General features: G+C 42.7%; 1 protein-coding gene across 1 annotated transcript in view; it reads left to right on the forward strand.

Moving 5' to 3' along the window:
• Positions 1 to 17631, forward strand: part of ANO6 (anoctamin 6) — a 108046-nt gene that overhangs the window by 49960 nt on the left and 40455 nt on the right. The window contains exon 3 of the mRNA XM_044986778.1: positions 9833 to 9961. Coding sequence (XP_044842713.1) covers positions 9833 to 9961 — 129 coding nt within the window. The remainder of the gene's footprint in view (positions 1 to 9832; positions 9962 to 17631) is intronic.

A 17631-nucleotide genomic window follows, 5' to 3' on the forward strand; every position in this document is an offset into this window, starting at 1 on the left:
CTGGCCGATGGGAGCTGTGGAGGTGGTTCTTGTGGGCGCAGGCAGAGCACGGAGACCCACTGCCCCCCAAGGGCTGCGCAGAGACATGCCAGCAGCGCCCAGCCGCAGCTGCTTCTGGGAGCGGCATGGTAAGCACGTCCCAGACAGAGTCTACACCTTGCACCCCCTCCCCGCACCCCAACCCCCTGCCTCTGCTCCTCTTGCACCCAAACTCCCTCCCAGACTCTGCACCCCCTTCTGCACCCATAGCCCCCTCCTGCCCCCAAACTCCCTCCCAGACCCTGCACCCCCTCCATTAATATAGTAGAAATGTGCGGCCCGTGATGACTTACCAAAATTCATGGAGTGGCCCCCTTGCGAAAATTATTGCCCACCCCTGCTCTAGTAGCTCAAGTGGTAGAAGTCTGTGCTATGGATGTAAAAGTCCAAGCTCTGATGATGACCCAAGTTGGGGGTCAATATGGTTCCTTTTCTCCTATTTAAAAAAAGGGGAAGTGACATCCAAAAACTTTTTATTAAAAATTGTTAAGATTGCAAAGTCAACCACTCAAGTTAGAAAATGCCAGAAATAATGCTTCCTGTGCTTTGTATATACATTATGATAAAGTCTAATTACATGATCCTACACTATTTTTTTCCTCAAGAGCCCATCTCTATTCAATACAAAGGCTGGACAGTGCTCTAGGAATGAATCAAGGTTGTGTAGAGACCAAACCTATTATGTGTAGGACTCCTCCTCCATTGTTTAGGAAAATTGGAAGGTGTGTAGTGAATGAGGCAAGGTGCTTGAAGAAGAGAAAGGATGGTCTTATGGTCAAGGAACCTTGGAGAACTGGATTCTGCCCCTGACTCTGCCACAGAGTTCCTGTGTGATGCAGGGCAAGTCACTTAAACCAAGCTTTTCAAAGGTGACCACTACTGGTGTGTTCCCTATTTTATGGGTGTATCAGGCAAGACAAGGGCCAGATTTACAGAAGTGCTGAGCATTCACAATTGCAAGTAGATTCAAGCTATGCTTGAACAAATAAAGGGCTGTAAAAAATGTTAAGTACTCTGAAAAAAATGAGGCCCGTGGTATCTCAAGTTGGGCACCCAGTAGACACTTGTCAATTTTGGCTTGATCTCGGTGTGCCTCATTCCCATGCACCCATCCCAGTCTATAAAATGGAGATAGTGCCACTTTATCTCAGAGGGGTATTGTGAAGATAAATTCACTAATGTTCGTGAAGTACCTAGGTACCATAGAAACACACAGGAGGAAAATAATACCGTGTTCACTACACAGTTTGGATGGTGTGCAGTAAATAAAGCCTGGGGCCAGACGTTGAATGAGGAGGATAAAAAAATAAGTCAATAACTACCTATTCATTGAATGAGGCAGGGATCCTGTGGGGGAAAAAATAGTAACTGGTCATGGAATTAAAGCCTATCACACGGATAGGCAACCTATGGCATGCGTGCTGAAGGCGGCACGCGAGCTGATTTTCAGTGGCACTCACACTGCCCAGGTCCTGGCCACCAGTCCGGGGGGCTCTGCATTTTAATTTAATTTTAAATGAAGCTTCTTAAACATTTTTAAAACCTTATTTACTTTACATACAACAATAGTTTAGTTCTATGTTATAGACTTACAGAAAGAGACCTTCTAAAAACATTAAAATGTGTGACTGGCACGTGGAACCTTAAATTAGAGTGAATAAATGAAGACTCGACACACCACTTCTGAAAGGTTGCCGACCCCTGGCCTATCATAATGCATACACACAGAGGGGCCAAATGAAGGTTGCACAGGCAGTCTTAATTGAAGTATTTTTCAACTCGAGTGCTTGACTTTGCAACCTTAATGGTCTTTAATGTAGTTTGTTTTGGATGTAATAGTAGCCATAATATAGACTCAGAGAAACGTAGGACTGGAAGGAACCTCAAAAAGTTGTCAAGTCCAGCCCCCTGTGCTGTGGCAGGACCAAGTAAATCTAGACCATCCCTGATAGGTGTTTGTCCAACCTGTTTTTTAAAACCTCCAATGACGGGGATTCCACAGCCTCCCTTGAGAGCCTATTCCAGAGTTTAACTACCCTTATATAGTTACAAAGTTTTTCCTAATATCTAATGTAAATCTCCCCTGCTGCAGATTAAGTCCATTACTTCTTGTCCTACCTTCAGTGGACACAGAGAACAATTGATTAATGTCCTCGTTATAACAGCCCTTAACATTTTTGAAGCTTGTTATCAGGTCCCCCCTCAGTCTTCTCTTCCCAAGACTAAATATTCCTACTTTTTTTAATCTTTCCTAATTGGTCAGATTTTGTAAACCTTTTATCATTTTTGTTGCTCTCCTCTGGGCTGTCTTCAGTTTGTCCACATCTTTCCTAAGGTGTGGTACCCACAGGAGCGTGCACAGGAATAAAAATTTGGCTGCTTTTGGCTCTCCCTCCTTCTCCTGTGGCCCCGGAGGAGTTCTGTGCCTGCTCTGATTGCTTCCCCTCCCTTGCACACACCTCTGGGTACCCAGAATTGGACACAGTACTCCATCTGAGGCCTCACCAGGGCCAAGTAGAGTGGGATTATCATCTCCCATGTCTTACATACAACACTCCTGTTAATACACCCCAGAAAGGTATTAGCCTTTTTCACAGCTGCATCACACCGTCAACTCACATGCAATTTGCGATCCACTCTAACCCCCAGAACCTTTTCTGCAGTACTACTACCTACCCAGTTATTCCCCATTTTGTAGCTGTGTGTCTGAAATTTCCTTACTAAGAAAAGTACTTTGCACTTGTCTTTATTGAATTTCATCTCGTTGAATTCAGACCAATTCTCCAATTTGTCAAGGCTGTAATCTGTAAGAGAGTTAAGTTCAACAACTTCATGGGAGGAATCATCCCAAAAACTCTAACTAGTAAATTAGCGTACCCGTTCAGATCATACCTTTCAGCCTGAGGGTACGTCTACACTGTACGCTGCCGAAAGAAGCGTGTAGAGTATATACGTGGGTAGCTCCCCTAGCCCAGTATAAATAGGGTAAACTGTGAGGCAAGACATGCCTGAAGGGTGTGTATGTGCCCGAGTACATACCCTGGACAGCTCTCTCCCTGCCCAAGCAGTGCTTCCCTGTCTACACTGCTTCTTTTAGCAACGTAGTGTCCTGTTGCTGGAGTCTTTCCCCACTGCAGGGAAAGATTCTGGTAGTGGGGAAAGGCTCCAGCAGGGAAAGCCCTGCTGCCTCCCAGCTGCCAGAGTCTTTAATCAACCAATTTATTTGTTAGTCTCTAAGGTGCCACAAGTACTCCTGTTAGATTATCTACTGACCTTAAAATATTGTGCTTGTTCATGGTGTAGTAAAAGATAAATAAACAACAATCTTGGCTTTTATTAGTTCACTCATTTTTCTTCATTCTCATCTTTTTACTGATCTTCCATGCCTCCACCCACAGACCATTTGAGTGTCCTGAGATACTGCTGTAAATGTAGACACATTTCACGCTGGCTAATGCCATGTGGCATTGTTTCCATGAAACTGGAGCATAGGCGTAAGCTGCTGCTGAAGAATGCTCACTGCTAGAATGTTATCCTTTCGTCTTCTGCTGGAGAAGTCTCGTGCAGTGAGGTTTCACATATGTATGATATATGTATGACAAAACGTTCAAATAGCATTCTGTGCCAGAGAGGCACAGTGATCTAGAGCACAGGACCGAGAGTCAGGATGTCCTCAGTTCCACTACAGATTCTCACTGATTCGCCACGTGGCCTTGGTCCAGTCACTGCCAGCCAAGTTATCCCAGACCTTACTTAGCTGTTCAGGATAAAATCCCCTTTATTTCCCTGTTCAGATTGCAGTTTTGTCCTGATGATGAGAGAGCAAGGGCTACTCGCCTGATACTCACTCATATTAGCAAGTAGATGGGAAGGAAGTGGAGAGAAATGGGGAGAGGGCACAGCCCTGCCTCAGTGCCCCTTAATTCACTTACCATAGAAGCTAGTTAGGCTCACGGGGACAGTAATTTACTAAATACAGAGCCAGGAAAAGAGAGAGGACTGTGACTCTGAGTCACAATTTGTTCCTTTGTCTGGCTTCTAGGGCATAGACGTTACACACCACTCTTTATTCAGGGCAATTGTTATTACATGGTCTAATTTCCAAAAGCACCTCAGTGACTTAAGTGTCTAAATCACTTTTGAAAATGGAACATAAGTTCCTAAATTATTTCGGTGCATTTGAAACTTTTACCCACAATCTAGCCCGTCTCCTCTCATTCGGATTCCTTATGTATAAAATTAGGATAACTAGTACCTACCTCACAGGAGTGTTGTGGTGATTGATTGATTGATTGATTGGAGTGTACTGTGTAGTGCTTTGAGTCTTCAAAAACATGACATAATATGTGCTAAATGTAATTATTCACCAGGTAAATGTATTGTTTCATACTGTTTAACATTATTGATCAATATCAGTCTGCTATATATTAGGGCATTATAACGTCAGACTGGAAGAGCGGTATCTGCATCACTACTTAAAATGCTGATTAAACTGAGGCTGTGAAAATTGGACCCATGATTATTTCTTCCCAAACAAAGGGCTGTCAGATACAAAGGGCCTCTCTATAATGTTTGGGCTATATTAAGCCATTGATGTTTAAGCAGAACTCATTAAATTTGCAGCCCAGTTCAACTAATTTTAATAATAAATTTAAATTCTTCTAGAGTATTTCCTGGAGCCCCCCCACATCCCCTCCACTCACATTTAATCCCTGATAACAGCATTTTGAAGCATCATTTTAACAGTTTTAAACCTGAAAGTGAAAAGTAAGAAAGTATAATAATATAACATTATGGTTGAACAGATGAAATAACAATTCTGTTCGAATCTTATTTTTTGTTAATTTAGCTGCATTACACAGATATGCTATTTTCTATTTCCCTCTTTTTTCAATTAAATGTGTTGCTTAATCTATTACTGTACATTACAAAAGCTATGCAATAAAATATATGGGATGTACAATACAACTGAGTTAATGTGACTATTGGAACCTGAGTTTTTGCATTTCCCAACTTTAAACATTTTAACTTTGTAGCACTTAATATTACATTAATGTAGATTTTTGTGTTTCATAATTTTGATTTTACAACAAAATGATAAATATCCATGTTTAATCTGTTATTTTACTTTAATGCTTTATAAAGTGTGTAATGTGGGGAAAACTGGACACTATTTACAGTAGCTAAAAACAAAAGTTAAACAAAGGCTTCCCGGTGGGCTTACATTTGAAAAATGGGCTTCCAGCTATATTTTCACAACTGTGAACCCTTTGTGGACCTGGATTCATGAAGTTGCAATAAAATTGCTTAATCTTTCAGCTACATAAAAGGTGATACATATGCATGCTAGTGAAATGTAGGACACTGGGGAATGTTTTGCCAGCCTCTGCATGCTTCTAGTGTTATTGCCCCTATATACTGTTACGTTCAAAAAAAACCTCCACATTATTAAAAGAAAATTAAGTTGCAAAGTGAAGCACTCAAAAGTTAGGAAATATCAGATTTAAGGTTGCCCATGCAGTCTTCAATTGGCCCCTTTATACATCTGTCCTGCGTACTGAATGAGGCATGTGTCCTGTGGAAAAAGTAGTATGTGATCATTAGGGCCGGTGTTTTCTGGAAATTGCTGCTATTGCCACAATTTTTTCCAAAATGACTCTTCAATTCTGGAATCGCCAGTCAAAGGAGGGGTGGGGATGCGGGCTCATGTCAGGCCTCCTCCCTCTCTCTCCCTCCCCTCTGCCCCCTTTTCCCCCCCCCTCCAATTTCTGGCTGGAGACACCTGACTCATCCCCAGGGCACAGGGCAGAAGCTGGGGGCTGGCTGCTGTTGAGGCTCGTCGCCAGCTTCTCCCATTCTTACACAGGCCTGTGCTTGGAAAAACCTCTGTGGAGCTTCTCCTGGGCGGGCAGGGCACTTGGCAATGGGGCCGGGCTCCCTCACCATGCTGCAGAGCGGATGGCGCTTGCGCCTACTCTTGGCAGCATCCACAGTGCCGCTCCCCTTCCTTGCACACAGCTGGCTCCTCCCCCCACCACACAGCTGGCTTTAGGCTGTCAGTGCCCAAGATCTGTCCCTCCTCTCCCCTACACAGCTGGCTCCTACCCCCTCACCCCAGCACATAGCTGGCCTGGCTCTAGCCCTCAGTGCCCAGCATCTGTCCTCCACCTCTCCTGTGCAACTGTCTCCTATCCCCTTCCCCAGTGCAGTTTCCTGCTGTAGAGGATTACGTATTGCTCAGGTTTGTCGATACGTGTATTTTTTGTATCACTATAATTCATATCTGAAATTTCCAAAATATACCGCTTGAAAAATCTGAAATTACTCTGTTTTCATTGCTGGAAAACACTGGCCTCAGTGATCATGTAATTAAAGTCTGCCTCGTAATGCATGCACACGAGGGGGCCAAATTAAGGTGGCATGGGCAACCTTAAATCTGTCATTTCCTAATTTTTTAGCAGGACTGGCTTTAGGCATCAGCAAACCAAGCACATGCTTGGGGCGGCACAATTTCAGGGGCGGCATTCTGGCTACCTTTCGCAGCTTTGGGGTTTTTTGGGTTTTTTTTGCTTGGGGTGGCAAAAAACCTCGAGCCGGCCCTACTTTTGAGAGCTTAACTTTGCAACCTAAATGACTTTATTTTAACATTAGATTTTTAATGTAATTTCCTATTCAAACAAACAAAAATTTTGTTATGTGCAACCGTAACAATCCCCCCCATTATTCATCATCGTAAGAGTCTGAACGCTGTATATTCAGCATTGCAACATGGACTTTTACCATTTGAGCTACAGGACCAAACCAGCCAGCAGTTTGAAAAAAGCTTTTTGCCCAGGGGAGGGCATAGTCTGCTGGGCCATGTGTTGGGTCCAAGGGGGAGAAAGAGGGGAATGATTGGCAGAAATCTGGCCTGGCTTTCTTCCCTTTCCCCCACTCCCACTGCAACAGCTGCTACAACAGCTCACTTCAATTGCATTTTCAGTATTGTATCTGCTGCTGCTTCGGTGGGGGTGAATGCCCAGATCTTTAGAATGTTCATGTTCAGATATTTTGAAATACTGCCAGAATTTTCCTGAGGAATGCAAGTGAGAAGAGGGAAATAGTAATTTTCAACAGTTTAAATCTCAAGAAAACCTGAACAGAATTTCATGGGACAAAGAAAAGGCTCTTCTCTAACCTGAGGTTTTTCTCTCTGCTGAATGTCTGAGGCCTTCTGCAAACAATAGAGGTGTTAGAATTTCTCTTTAAAAAATTACAAGAATCCTTTTATAATGGAAGGAGTTTGGCTACCTAAGTATACGGGTCACTTCTATCTTCCCCTTTCTGTTATAGACTTAGATACATGAGAGTCTATTGTAATTATGAGCATAGAGATTGGCCCACTTAGTATTTATTGTCTTTATCCCTTAAGTAACAGGAATGTTATACATTCTTTTTAGTATGATTGTTATATTTCGAACACCTGGTTGCTGAGTTGATTTTAGTCATTTGGCTCTTTCCCAAGTTCATATTGTTTCATTTTTTTAAAAATGCAAATGATAGTGTAGTTGTCAAGGTAGAATCAGTATGATAAAAATACAAATCCAATGTCTAACATCACTCCACTGTTTATTTTAATTCCAAGAAACGTGATAAGCTGTAAAAGTATGATCAGGTTCTGCTTCAGGAGAAAAGAGGGTGCTAATTAATAAACAAAACATAACTATTTTACAGTAATTTGATATTTTAACTCCACACTAGAATGTAGACACCATGCAGCTAAGCCCAATTACAAGACATTTAAAACTAGTCTGGAGATTGCACTAGCAGTGCTGCATTTTATATTTAAAACTACTGCTGTTGCAGACAATCCTTGAATGGCCAAGTGGGATGATCTAATAGGTCGCGTTCAACTCTAACTCCTATAATTCTAAGAAATGAGAACCGCTGATTGATTTGGTTCAGACAGATACTCTGTGTCACTGCAATAAGCTAAAGATGCTGGATGTCAAGAAGTTTTAAACATGAATTATCCCAAACCTTTAAAGCCTGGAGTAATTTATAACAGTTGTATCTAAACTCGTTAGTAATAATAAGTAACATTACCATTCAAACAACAGTGAGTAAAACCATTCCAGATACCTTTGTACCCCTGTTTGTTGTTTAGAGATACACCTCTACCTCGATATAACGCGATGCGATATAACACGAATTCAGATATAACGCGGTAAAGCAGTGCTCCAGGGGGGCAGGGCTGCGCCTAGTGGATCAAAGCAAGTTCGATATAACGCGGTTTCACCTATAATGCGATAAGATTTTTTGGTTCCCGAGGACAGCGTTATATCGAGGTAGAGGTGTATTTATTTTGCTTAAGGAGGAAGAATATAACCTTATCTTGCCTCATACAAGTCGTTACTTTGATATCAGGGTCAATATAGGAAAGTCAGGGAAAGAAGTTCTTGTTTTCAGCAGTTTTGCAAGCCTTCAGGAATACATATCTTCTCTCATACAACTTTGGAAATAAGATCCTAAACTGGAATAAGTTAACGTAGTTCCATTGACTTCAGTGGAGCTATATCAGTTTACAGCAGCTGAGGATCTGGCCCGATGTCATGAACATCTTCCAGTTTAACCTAAGCCACGCAGACACCCACTTCTTCAAACTGGGTGAGAATTCTAATGACATTAAGGTTTAGTTGTTAACAAAATGGACATGAGGATGAGCATTATTAAGGATACAATTTCAACATGAAGATCACGGATTTCGTGACTGTAAGAGACCTCTTCAGCTTCTGCCCTGCAGCTGTCAGTCCCCCTCTGCTGGGCTCAGGCTTCAGTCCTACCCCCTAGTGTTCAGCCCCTCACTCCCCTGTGATTTTTAGTAAAAGTCACAGACAGGTCACTGGCTTCCATTAATTTTTGTTTATTGCTCACGACATGTCTGTGACTTTTACTAAAAATAACCGTGATGAAATGTTAACCTTAAGCATGATTACACGTGGTGATGCCCACAAGTATTCCCACAAACTAACTGCAAAAATGTAACTCCAGCATTCAAATTTCTCCATCAAACCCATCATCAATTGTGCCTAAAATGTCATACACATGAATTAACACATTAAGATGTTATTAGTGGATATGACAATCTATCCTATGTTCCTCTAGGGACTGGGTGATGGTTTATGGATATATTAATCTTTTTGAGTTTGGCATATATTATAACATGATGGATGTGTGGCGTTTAACAATGTTCTGTGCCTGCTGAGATTTTGCTAATAAAAATAAGAAGTATATCCACATGGGAGGTGTTACATTTTGTGAATGCATTTGCACTGTGACCGTATCCTTCTCTGATTCAGGGTCATGCATGTGCCACTGGTTCTTATAGATATTAGTGTGTATGGAGCCATGAAAGGATTTTTCAGTTGTTGAGAAGCTCAGACTTCTGGCAAAGTTTCTGGGAAAGATGGGAAGCCAGGTATTATCCGTAACAGTATATCACAATGGTATGTAAGTTACTTGACAGATGCCTTATTTGGTAATGGTACTGTCACCTAAGATCCTTCCATTGCCATATTTGCAAAAGTTAATCTGCAATTTTTGAAGGAGAAAATTAGGTAGAAGTTCTGCTGTCCTTATGTCATACAGAGACCTGGCTCTTTACAAAAGAGAACAGTATGATCCTGAGTTTTGTTGCTACTGTAATGACTTGACATTGAGTTTTTCTACTCCTCAACTTCTGTACGTAGTCAATAAACAAAAAGAACTGGCTTGTAAAGATCTTCATATTTAAAATGTTCTGCACTCCTTACAGGCAGAGTTTGATCAAAAACCTGACTCCTTGTTCTTTAACGATGGCCAACGAAGAATTGACTTTGTTTTGGTGTATGAAGATGAGAGCAAAAATGAGAATCGCAAGAAGAGTGTGAATAAAAAGCAAATGGTAAGGTGTTTCTCAGTTTTGTTTCATGGAGGCATTGGTCATAATTACCATGGAAAAAATAATTGATTTTTCAGTTCAGGCCAAACTGAAAGCTGGGGAAGACGGGAGAGGAATTGGTCAAAATGAAATGTTACAAAACGTTTTGACTTTCTCAGTATTTTTGTCCCTTTTTTCCTTGTTTGTTTTTCCCTTTTTTTTTTTTTTGGCTGAAACTATTATTTAAATGAAGTTTGGCAAATAGTATCGGTGCCCCTGAAAACTGCATATTTCAGTGAATTTACTATTTGCCAAAAAAGGTCATCCATTCTATAGCTCAGAGTGAAGCCAGACTTGTATTTTAAGCACTATTTCTCACTTTTGTTTTGAGTAACCAACGTGTCTGCGTATTGGAATGCTTAACCTAGCCTGTGAAACTTCTATCAGGGAATTGGGAAAGAGTAGGAATAGAGATGTTCATATGTTGCTTAGTCAAAAATTACATGTGTTTTCCCTATGGCTGCTGATTTTTCAGCCCACATGTTCTCAGCAGCAGCAAGTTTTCTGAACTCCCAAGTTTCACTCATAAAGACTGATTTTTAGGCAGTGAAGAATAGGGCAATTTTAATTCACAGACCACTTCCCTTGAGAGAACAATCAAGGAATCATCATTGTTGTTGTAGGCTGGCTCCTCCACAAGTTTGCTAGAAAGGTACCAAAGCCAGAAGTGTCACTGTGTTGACCTAGACACCCAAGTGAGCACCGGAGCACACCAGGCCTTCACTGTGGAAACCTATAGATAGAGAGGACCAGATCCTCAGGTGTGGCTGAGCTCTGCTTTACACACTGAGGGGAGTGGTTTTCCACCACTTTTCCACTCCCCCTCTCCTGAGCACTGGTGAAAGCTGGTTTGGATGCTGGCACAAGCTGTAACAGTCACAGGACTACCCCAGCTTGCACCAGCTGGAATGACCTGTTAGGGCCATTTCAGTAGCACAGGATGGCATAGCGTACTCTGAGCACACTCCCTCCTGCTCCTGAGATGCCCCACCATGCTGCAGGAGGAAGATGCTGGGAATAGAGAGCATACGGTTGGCTGTCCTGGCATTAAGCCGCTCAAGGCTATGCCTACACAAAGGAAATCCCCATCAGCCCCATACGGGCAGCTTTAGCACAAAGCAACCAGCAGTAGGGCCAAGGATCTGGCCTTGAATGTGAGGCATGATCATAAACTGTGGGATTAGTGGTGAGCTCCATGACTGAGCTCCCAGATGGCTCGGAGCTTGGGGCCAAGCTTGCAGTTGGTGATCCATCTGTGCACTTCACAGGGTTAGATTTCTGTAACAAAAGCATCAGCACCTGGAGTGCTTTGGGGCTTCATCACTGACTTGATACATATTAAGGATCACTAGGGGTAGTAGATGATTGGCAGAGAACTCGGGTGTCCTGAAGGACCAGGATTTTGGGGGATGTGGAGGAGGGGTTAATTTGGAGAACAGTTGTGGGGGCACGGAGAGGAATGGGAAAGAGAGGGCATTGCTGGGAGTTATAGGAAAAACATGGGTGTTACGAGTGGGTGGGAGGAGGAACATAGAAACAGGAATGCCAGACTGGATCAGATCTGAGGTTCATCTAGTTCAGTAGCCAGAGCTACATGTTTCAGAGGAAGGTATTAGAACCCAGCAGTAAACAGATGTTCAATAGTCTGTTCCAAATATAGGTCTCATCTTAGTCTCTAATAGTCCTCTAAACCCAGGAGCAAAAAGTTTAATAGACCTTCCAAAGTTTTAGTCATCATTAATTATGACAACTCTGGATTTTCTTGAAAACTATATAAATACCCAATCCCTATTGGAATCTTGTCAAGTTCTTGGCCTTAATGACTTCCTATGGCACTGAATCCCACAGTCTAATTACACATTGCGTGAAAAAGTATTTCCTTTCATCAGTTCTGAATTATCCACTTTTTAAATTTTTCCCTTCTTCTTGTGTTATAAGACAGAGAGAACAGAAGTTTCTGATCTGCCTTCTTGATATCATTTATTATTTTATATGCATATATAATTACCCTCTTATTCATCTCTTTTCCAAGGTAAACAACCCCAATCTTTTAAATCTTTCTTTAGATGAAAGTTTTTTCCAGGCCTTTAATCATCCCTGTTGCTCTTTTCTGCACCAGGGAGAAATAGGGTGTTAAAAAGAATAATCTTGACTAGGGCAGGAGCACGAAGAAAGAGAGCAAATTGTCACTTCTTATGTCTCTCTCCTCACAGTCCTTTGCCCCAGAAAGAGCTAGTCAAAAAGTTTCAAATTCCAAAAGTTTTCAACAAGAAAAAAAGGATAATTTTTTCATGAAAATGTTCATGAAAAATGCATCCTATTTTTCAATGAACTCCAACCTCAACATATTTTAAAGTGTATAACATTTACATAGATAAAGTTTTCAGCATTAAATTTATGCACATAAGAAAGGGATCAGGACAAAATACAAAAGGGCTAAGCCTGAGGTGTGGAGGGAGATAAACAGGTCAAGGAAACGCCCTCTTCCCACTTTGCCTTAAATCCCCTGCTCTAATCTGTTCCATCCATTTTTCCCACTCCACATGCCTGCTCTAGAACACCTGTTTCTCATACATACACACAAATGTACTCCAGCGACACCATACCTTCCCCACTCACGTCTCTCCGTGTCCCTCCCTCAGCAATACTGTTCCCCCAATATTTTCTTCTCCCATGTCACCCCAACAGTCTGATCCTCCACCATGATCCCCATAATACGTCAGCTTCCTATTCACACCAGTGTCTTGTTAGTGCTACAGTAGGAATAGTGCTAATGAACTGCTACAGAGAAGGGTCAAACATGGCTATTTAATGTCTTCAATATGCCCAACAGCAGATTTTGTTGATAGAGATCTCTAGAACCAAGAGAACATTCCCAGCCATATTATTACAGCGCATAGGCATTGTAGGTCACATTTTAATCCTGGACTCCTCGATATTGTCCCTTTAATTTTAGGATTATATAGACATCCCTAAACTTGAAAGGTGCATTTTAACACCAGGGCTGCCCAGAGGATTCCGGGGGCCTGGGGCAAAGCGGGGGAGCTGCGGCGCTTGTACTTACCCGGCAGAGGTCCGGGTCTTCGGCGGTGAGGGGCCCTTCAGTCTCTCCGCGTCTTCGGCAGCACTGAAGGGTCCCCCGCCGCCAAAATGCCGCCGAAGTCCCGGAGCGACTGAAAGGCCCCCGCCGCCGAAATGCCGCCAAAGACCCGGACCGCCGCCGGGCCAGGGCTCATGGGGCTCCTGCGGGGCCTGGGGCAAATTGCCCCACTTGCCCACCGCCAGGCAGCCCTGTTTAACACAGGACTTCACTCTTGTATCTGAGCAACGTTTCTCTCTTAAATCTTTGAGTTTTAATAGACTCTGCTGGAGACGGGCAAGGATACAACACAATACCAAAAGCAGCAGGTTTATGAATAATGACTTGCCTTAGGGAAAAGGAGGAGTAGGAGTAAAAAGCCTTGTAGCTAGATGGGTTGATATTCATTGCACAGGATTGCAGTTGGCATTGCTGAGGCAGCCATAAGGAATGTCATTAGTGGTGTTTAATAGAGTACAACAGTGGGTGGATGTAGCTTTACACATGGTCACAAGTACCAAAAATAAAATGAAGTGGGGAGGTAATTAAAAACAAAACGCTGCCCTTTTGGAAACACTGTTGTATCAATTACATTTTTATGTTTTTGTTTGTCATTTTTGGTCAGAACCCAAATGTATTTTTTTAAAATGAGTGTCTTTTCCAAATAGTTATGAAAATTAAACATGTGCAATAAATTATTGGTATTTTATTATGTGGATAAAATTAACTCTTGAATTATCAGACCAGTAAGAGTATCAGTATTATGCTAGGTGCCTTCCATCCATAAAAGAAGATTCAGTCTCCTGTCCCCAGGGGCTTACAATCTAAGGCCCCATCCTGTCATTTGTTGCATGTGCCCAGACTGCTGTGCCCCTGTGGAGCCCAACTGAAGTCAGTGAGGCTCTGTGTACGTGCAGTAATACACCTACATATTAGCTTTAGGAAAAACAAATAAATATGCACATAGATATGTCCAAATCATTGTAATTGTCCATAGGACACAAAAAAAAAGGGGATAGTGGGATACAAGTGGCCATGGTGGAGACTAGTGTGGAGGGTGTATTTTCCATGATATATACACACTATTTCCAATCACTTATCAACTCTGCCATTATCAGTCTGATACGTTTTTGCAGGACTCACAGTAGAAGTGGGTGTCCAGGAAAGATTTGAACGTAGAGAGATAGTAGCCTTTAGGAAAGGGCCTTCCATGAATAGGGACAGTGTGAAGGCACAGCAATGTTATAGGAGCTTAGGACAAACGTGCATCTGATGAAGTGGACTTTAGCCCACAAAATCTTACGCTCAAATAAATTTGTTAGTCTCTAAGGTACCACAAGTACTCCTCGTTCTTTATGTTGAGATTGGTATCAGTAGAGCCAAGGAGATGGCTGGTGACACAAAAAGAGACAAGGATGGAGAACTAGGGAGAGTCAGAATTATGCAGGGTCTTGAAGCCCGGAACAAGGAGTTTGAATCTGATGTATTCATAGATGGAGAACCAGTAAAAGGATTCAAAGCTGGGAGGTGATATGGACCAGGTGATGGATGAGTGAAGGGAAGAAGCGAGAGGACAGTGAAAGGTTGAGGAGGAGGAGGAAGAAGAGGGTAGAGAAAAATGGACTGTTTCCCTTTTAATCTGGGAAGTTTTTGTACTGTGGAGTGAGAGGAAGTGAGTTATTCAATGTGACCAGAATCCTGTGGTGAATTTCTCCAAATGTTGAAAAACACATCAAATACTGCTGTCATGGATTTAATAATACACTTTCCTTATCTGTTAGTCAAGGAATAGGATTCTGGCAGCTTTAAAAGGTGAGAGGTTTCTGCCTTTTTGATGATAGAGTAGATGAGGGCCAGCTCCAAGTACATTTGCTCCTGAGATAAAGGCGGGATTTGTCTGGGCTGTCCCTCCCTCATCAACTCTGTTGTTCACTCTGTGCAATTAGACCTCACTTGTTTATTAGATGGTTTTACAAAAAAATCTCTGCTGAAATGTGCACTATTAAAACCCAGTTTTCAAAGGTATCTCCAGTGCATAGATGCTTGTTTTCATTTCAGAGCACCTGCTGTGCAGAGAATATTGAGGCCAAAGCCTTCTACACCACTTCATTTCATAAGCAAATTATGTATAGACATGTAAAACTTCCTGTTTCCTTCCAAGCAATGCACTGGATTTTCTCTGGGTCTTACTGCACCCTGCTATGAGAGAGAGAGAAACAAAGAAATAAAGGGAGTTAGAGTAATTGAAAATGGGGGAGGGGAGGAATAAAACAAAAGCTTCAGTAACTAAGAGGTGGAAAGGAGGACGGCTTATTTATTTGTTATGCAATTTTGCAGCCTGGGAAAATACTAATAAATAGAAAATTTAATGACAGAATTAGCATTTTGGCCTATCAGAATTCCCAGAAAGATGTGGAAATATTTTATGTATAAAGATTTTATTTGCCTTGGAGTAATCTCTAATCTTTATGTTGTCTTTTACATGCTCTATTACTTATTTGTTTATATTTTCATTTGGGGCAAATTGACTACTACTTTTATGATGCAATACTATTACAAGTAACCAAAATGGGAAACGTTGTCATTTATAATCAACTTTAAATACTGCATATTCACTGTCTGTCCCTGATCAATAATAAACTGAAAAAAAGCCAAACTTTATATCCAGCACATTGTGTAATTCAAGGTGCTTAAAGACTGAAAGTTTCCTTGTTTGTACTACTCTTTCTTTGACTCTCCTGGCAGCTTTATATACCTATTACCCAAGGGTTTATTGTGTACAGAGCTTTAGAACTCTGGTTTATTGAAGAGTAATAGATCCAAAGGGGTATATTCTCCTGGGGTGAAATTGTGGCTTCATGGAAGAAAATGGCAAAACTCCCATTGACTTCAATGGAAACAGGATTTCACCCTTGATAGGTAAGGATAATACCTACTGGGACAAGTTCTGACCTGAATTGCACTCCACACAACCCTATTTTGTGACATGTAAATCAGGGCAGAAATTAGGTCATTGACTCATTAAAATTAATGAGAGTTAGGATCCATATATTCAGAAGTGGCCACTGATTTAAACCCAGTGGCCTTCAAACTTCAACTCCCAGAATGCACCCGTGTTTTAAGTTTGTCTCCCCAAATGGTTCATTAACAACCTCCTTCCCCAACCTGATAGACCATCTTCTCCATCCACGCTCCAGTTACTGTCCAGGGATAGGAGGAATACGAAGTTCATTGGTCCTTGACTCCCAGCGGGTCAGGGGAAGCTCTAGATCAGCATTTCTCAGATGCAGCCACTCTGGCCACATGCAGCCACCAGGGGCTTTTCTTGCGGCCACAGCCTCCTGGGCTCTGATTGGGGGGGAGGGGAGGGCAAAGCAGCATTCCCTCCCCCTCCCTGTTGCTCCTGGATGTGCTTCCTTGGTGTTGGTTGCTGGGGCTGCCAACACGGGTTGGGCCGACACCTGGGGCACAACACTGGAGGAACTGGCAGCTGGTGAATTCCCTACCTTCCCCGGGGTGGTGGGACTCAGGCTTTGGGCTTCAGCCCTGGGCCCTGGCTGCATGGCGGCAGGCCCCAGCATCCCGCTGCGGGCTTCAGGCTCTAGCCCCTGGCTGCCTCCCCCGTCCTTCCGGATATCCAGGGCTTAATTTGTCCCCAGGCTTGGCAGGGCTGAGTAAGTCTGCTGTGAAAAGTGATACTGGTATGTTGGTTAATATCACTTTTCACAGCAGACTTACTAGTTAGCAATAAATAAATTACAATGATTTGGACATATCTATGTGCATATTTATTTGTTTTTCCTAAAGCTAATTAAGTACTCTAGGAAAAAGTGTGAGAGCGGTCACCAGCAAAAGTTGGTGGCCGCACTCTGAGGCCAGCAAAAAATTTGTCCTGAGAACCCCTGCTCTAGATAGATTGGAAGAGGTACAGACCAGAGGAGCGATTCTGGAAACCAAAAGAAAACGTCCATACTCCCTGTCTCCTGCAGTAATTTCATGGAAGATACTCTGACAAGCCAGGGCTGAAGGACCCTAGCAGGAGCCCTCAAGGGGCGGTGTAGAGGTACTGTCAGGACCTCAGCTAGCTCCAGGAATGATCACCTACCTAGCACCCCACTGAGCTCAGCAGGGACCATTAAAGCCTCACAAGGTGACTATACTCCCTGATTAGACAAAAGGGCCAACAGATCACCATTCAAGCCTTGAAGCAAGAGCTGCACAGTGGCTGCTCAATGTGCTCTTTGCCTGCAGCTGTTCCAGGCCTGCTTCCTGTACTGGACCTTGCTCTAACCTATGCCTGCTCCAGTTCCAGCCCTCATTCCTATCTTCCTCATAATTTCTGACTACTGGGCTCCAACCATTGTCTTAGAATCTGCAGACTATGACCTTGGCTTCTGACCTTGGTTCTGTTCTGACTGCTGGCTCCAGCCATTGGTTGGGCCTCTGACCACGCCTCCGGTTCTACCCTCTGATTCTTCTCCACCCAGTAGGCCAGGCTCCTCTTCTGACCAGTAGGTCACACTGCCTACATCCCATTGTAGGACAGTTATTTAGG

This window comes from Mauremys mutica, chromosome 1 (genome assembly GCF_020497125.1).
Source record: "Mauremys mutica isolate MM-2020 ecotype Southern chromosome 1, ASM2049712v1, whole genome shotgun sequence".
NCBI lineage: Eukaryota > Metazoa > Chordata > Testudines > Geoemydidae > Mauremys > Mauremys mutica.